Source organism: Osmerus eperlanus, chromosome 27 (genome assembly GCF_963692335.1).
Source record: "Osmerus eperlanus chromosome 27, fOsmEpe2.1, whole genome shotgun sequence".
In the NCBI taxonomy this organism is placed as follows: Eukaryota; Metazoa; Chordata; class Actinopteri; order Osmeriformes; family Osmeridae; genus Osmerus; species Osmerus eperlanus.
The window spans coordinates 6,165,103-6,169,874 of record NC_085044.1 but is presented as its reverse complement, the minus strand read 5'-3'; the positions used below and the strand labels follow the sequence as shown (position 1 = coordinate 6,169,874).

General features: G+C 44.4%; 1 protein-coding gene across 1 annotated transcript; it reads right to left on the bottom strand.

Moving 5' to 3' along the window:
• Window positions 1-468: 468 nt before the first annotated feature.
• LOC134013981 (zinc finger protein 761-like) lies at window positions 469-3,785 on the bottom strand. The gene is made up of 2 exons (XM_062453782.1): window positions 3,573-3,785; window positions 469-3,186 (listed from the first exon to the last, which is right to left on the bottom strand). The coding sequence occupies exon 2, from the start codon at window positions 2,949-2,951 to the stop codon at window positions 1,605-1,607; it is 1,347 nt and encodes a 448-aa protein (XP_062309766.1). The 5' UTR covers window positions 2,952-3,186; window positions 3,573-3,785; the 3' UTR covers window positions 469-1,604.
• Between the last annotated feature and the right edge of the window lie 987 nt (window positions 3,786-4,772).

Here is a 4,772-nt window from a genome sequence, read left to right as displayed (position 1 = left end):
CATTATTCAGGATGTTTGTTTAGGACATGTATTATTGAAACAGCTTCTGACTATTTTTGTATCCAATCGAGCAAGTCGTTTTCTATGATACTTGAAGGCTAAAGGGGAATTACTTCACATCTACAAGTCCATCTAAGTATACCTAAATGATGATCTTATCCACTATTGTAACGTAAATGTACAAAACGATAAAGCACAATATTAAACTTAAGAAACAAGTTTGTTGAGATACGATTTGAATTATTATTACAATCACGAATATTACACATACTCATGAGAACAATGGACATCCAATGCTGACAATAACATCCTTCTGTAAACATGTAAAAAATGCAGTGAAATACAGTTTGTCAGTAACTTCTGTCCTCTGTTCACAAGTAGTTTGGAAACACTTCACCCAATTTAGGTGAACTGTCACAAAACAAATCAACCAAGATAGAGAAGGTATTTCAGACAACTTTATTTGTATATCACTTTTCAAATTAGTCTTACAAAAGGCTTTACATTTACCAACAAATGTAACAGACTGAAACCAAGTGATAATGAAGTACCAACGTGAAGCAATGAATATTCATTTAGCAGGCACTTTTATCCAAAGAGACAACTAGTGTATGTAGAAAGAACAGCAGAAAGAAAGTTCATAGAACAACAGGACTTCAATATAGTCAGAGTAAATATAGACAGATTCAACAAAGTCAGTATTGTCTGAAATGTATTCAGTATGGTCTGAAAAACAATAGCAAATGATCCCTTGGTGAGAGACACAGTAACCCTCTACATCAGAACCACCAAGTCTACTATCACAGGAAATGCTAATACATTTCATGGTGTGTTTGGAACAACACACACACCCCTCAACACCTCCTATATCTACAATACCAGATCATTTTAGACGACAACGGAAAATTATATGTGCTTGAATTCAGTTGCTTCAGAGCAGAAAGGTGTCAGCCAGAGTTGACAAGGTTTCTACCCAGTCTGACACAGCTTCCCTCCCATCGTTACAGGGGTAGAGTATTATTTCCTGTGTGTGTGCAGTCATGTTGGACTGTAGATCTGGTGTTACTGCATGTGCTGTCCCAGTAGGTGCAGGCCAGTAGTTCTTCCAGCTGTGGGTCATACAGAAGTTCTCTCAGGTGGTGACTGCTGGGTCAGCTCGGCCCCACACATCACTGCTATGGGTCTTTTCTATTGTGGATACGCAGGTGACTCTTCAGATTGCCATTTGTTTTACCTGAGTAGTCACAGTGTGGGCAACTGTAGGGCTTCTCTCCTGTGTGGATCCTACTGTGATTCTTCAAAGCACCTGAGGTAGAGAAGGCTTTATCGCAGCATTCACAAATGTAGGGCTTTTCCCCAGTGTGTATCCTACGGTGAATGTTGAGAGCACTAGCCTGGCTAAAGCTTTTACCACAGAGGTCACAGCTGTAGGGCTTCTCCCCAGTATGTATCCTGCAGTGATCTCTGAAACTGTGAACCCGTGTAAAGGTTTTACCACAGAGGTCACAGCTGTAGGGCTTCTCTCTAGTGTGGATCCTGCGGTGACCTCTTAAGCTGCCAGCGTGGCTAAAGGTTTTACCGCAGAGGTCACAGCTGTAGGGCTTCTATCCAGTGTGGCTCCTGCGGTGAACGTTGCGTGTACTAGCCAGGCTAAAGGTTTTACCGCAGAGGTCACAGCTGTAAGGCTTCTCTCTAGTGTGGATCCTGCGGTGAGCTGTGAAATGGCCAGCCTGTCTAAAGGTTTTACCACAGACGTCACAGTTGTAGGGCTTTTCTCCAGTGTGGATCCTGCAGTGAACTGTAAAACTGTCAACCCGTGCAAAGGTTTTATCACAGAGGTCACAGCTGTAGGGCTTGTCCCTGGTGTGGATCCTGCGATGAGCTGTGAAATTGCCAGCCTGGCTAAAGGTTTCATCACAGAGGTCACAGCTGTAGAGCTTCTCTCCGGTGTGGATCCTGCGGTGATCATTGAGAGCACTAGCCAGGCTAAAGGTTTTACCACAGAGGTCACAGCTGTAGGGCTTCTCTCTAGTGTGGATCCTGCGGTGAGCTGTAAAATGGCCAGCCTGGCTAAAGGTTTTACCACAGAGGTCACAGCTGTAGGGCTTCTCTCCAGTGTGGATCCTGCGGTGAACGTTGAGACTACTAGCCAGGCTAAAGGTTTTACCACAGAGGTCACAGCTGTAGGGCTTCTCTCTAGTGTGGATCCTGCGGTGAGCTGTAAAATGGCCAGCCTGGCTAAAGGTTTTACCACAGAGGTCACAGCTGTAGGGCTTCTCTTCAGTGTGGGTCCTGCGGTGAACGCTGAGAGTACTATTCAGGCTAAAGGTTTTATCACAGAGGTCACAGCTGTAGGGCTTCTCTCCAGTGTGGATCCTGCGGTGACCTCTTAAGCTGCCAGCGTGGCTAAAGGTTTTCCCACAGACATCACAGCTGTAGGGCTTCTCTCCAGTGTGGATCCTGCGGTGACCTCTTAAGCTGCCAGCGTGGCTAAAGGTTTTACCACAGAGGTCACAGCTGTATGGCTTCTGCCCAGTGTGGGTCCTGCGGTGATCATTGAGAGTACTAGCCATGCTAAAGGTTTTACCACAGAGGTCACAGCTGAAGGGCTTCTCTCTGGTGTGGATCCTGCTGTGAACTGTGAGATGGCCAGCCTTTTTAAAGGTTTTACCGCAGAGGTCACAGCTGTAGGGCTTCTCTCCAGTGTGGATCCTGCGGTGAGCTGTGAGATTGCCAGCCTGGCTAAAGGTTTCATCACAGAGGTCACAGCTGTATGGCTTCTCTCCAGTGTGGATCCTGCGGTGAACGCTGAGAGTACCAGACTGTCTAAAGGTTTTACCACAGACGTCACAGCTGTAGGGCTTTTCTCCAGTGTGGATCAGCATGTGCTTCTGGAGGCTACTGGATGAGGAAAGGCTCTTCCCACAAGAGTCGCAGTGATGTTTCTCCATAACTCTGGTCTCTCTTTGTTCTTTGTCTAGTCTGTCTGGATCCTGTCTTGTATCTAGTCTCTAGAAACTTGTTTCTCTCTGTCACTGCTCTTTCTGGTTGATCCTCTCTCCGGGCACTGCTGTCTCTGCTTGAATCTCTCTCTGTAGTCTCTCTGGTTGAGTCTCTCTGGAGCCATAAGATGTCTTCTCTGTCTAGTGTCCGCCCACAATCAAGTATGGTTGGCCAATGGGGGATCTGGAGGAAACAGTACCAAGCTAATGAGAACTCAGATTTTACTTATAAAGGAAATCTTTTGTCTGTCATAATGTCCACTCTGCATATGTAATTGTGATCATTTGGTGAGGTGTATGTTTCTCAGGTTTATTTTGTCTGGAAAAAAACATGTAACACTGTGATAAAAACTTGATTTCTAGCATACAACTCCTCTTCATAGTCATTTGATTTTCTTCAAAATGATAATTTTGGATTAGTTACTTCACAATAAGCAGTTCATGCAAATTAACAATAAACTTTGGATTTGGAGACTTTGGATTGGAATTTCAAAAAATGTAATCCAATAATAATATTCTCTTATGTGTGTGTCTCAGAAAATAATTTACTGAAGGTTTTTAAAAACGTACCTTATATGGACACCACTGTAGCAATACACAACACAGCAAACTATCTTCATGCTGCTCACAAGAGCGGTAAAATAAAAGTTCACAAAACAGGACTATGTACCTTAAGACACACAACACTCATTACTAATCTGAAATCTTACCCTACCCATCCGGCATTTCTCTAATGGCTGACCATTTGTATCACTTGTATCTCTGTCTCTCTGTCTCTCTCTGTCTCTCTCTGTCTCTCTCTGTCTCTCTCTGTCTCTCTCTGTCTCTCTCTGTCTCTCTCTCTCTCTCTCTCTCTCTCTCTTTCTCTCCTCTCTCACCCTCCCTCTCTCTCTAAAACATATCGATTCCCACCTCTGTAGACTGCAACCCTTGATCTCACTTTTAGCAATCTCCGCCCTCCGACAGGGCTGGACGGTCTTTTATGGTGTGTTTATGGACCCTACACCATGTGGTCACAGACAAATGCACTGTTCTTTGCTCTTTGGACACTGTTTATTGTCCTAACTAACCTGAAAGTTATCCCCAAATCCGAAATTTCTCTAATGGCTGACCATTTGTATCACTTGTCTCTCTGTCTCTCTCTGTCTCTCTCTGTCTCTCTCTGTCTCTCTCTGTCTCTCTCTGTCTCTCTCTCTCTCTCTCTCTCTCTCTTTCTCTCCTCTCTCACCCTCCCTCTCTCTCTAAAACATATCGATTCCCACCTCTGTAGACTGCAACCCTTGATCTCACTTTTAGCAATCTCTGCCCTCCGACAGGGCTGGCCGGTCTTTTATGGTGTGTTTATGGACCCTACACCATGTGGTCACAGACAAATGCACTGTTCTTTGCTCTTTGGACACTGTTTATTGTCCTAACTAACCTGAAAGTTATCCCCAAATCCGGAATTTCTCTAATGGCTGACCATTTGTATCACTTTCTCTCTCTGCAACCCATGATCTACCTGACTCACCCCTTATTTTGTAACTGTTTATTTTTTATCGTTGGAACATAATTTTCTGAAAAACGATATCCACGCTTTTTTGACTTCAGGCACTTATCACGTTTGTGGTTGTTTGGTTGTTTCTAGTTTGGCTTCTGGACAACCGAAGTTCTGAAGCAAATTTTTGGTTTGCCCCAGAGTTGCCACTAGACTTCACCCTACTTGCCTCGGGGGGGAATGTCCCTGTACCTACTGTAAGTCGCTCTGGATAAGAGCGTCTGCTAAATGAC

Excerpts from the sequence above, each read along its gene's own strand:
- LOC134013981 (XM_062453782.1), bottom strand. The coding sequence starts at position 2,951 with ATGGAGAAACATCACTGCGACTCTTGTGGGAAGAGCCTTTCCTCATCC.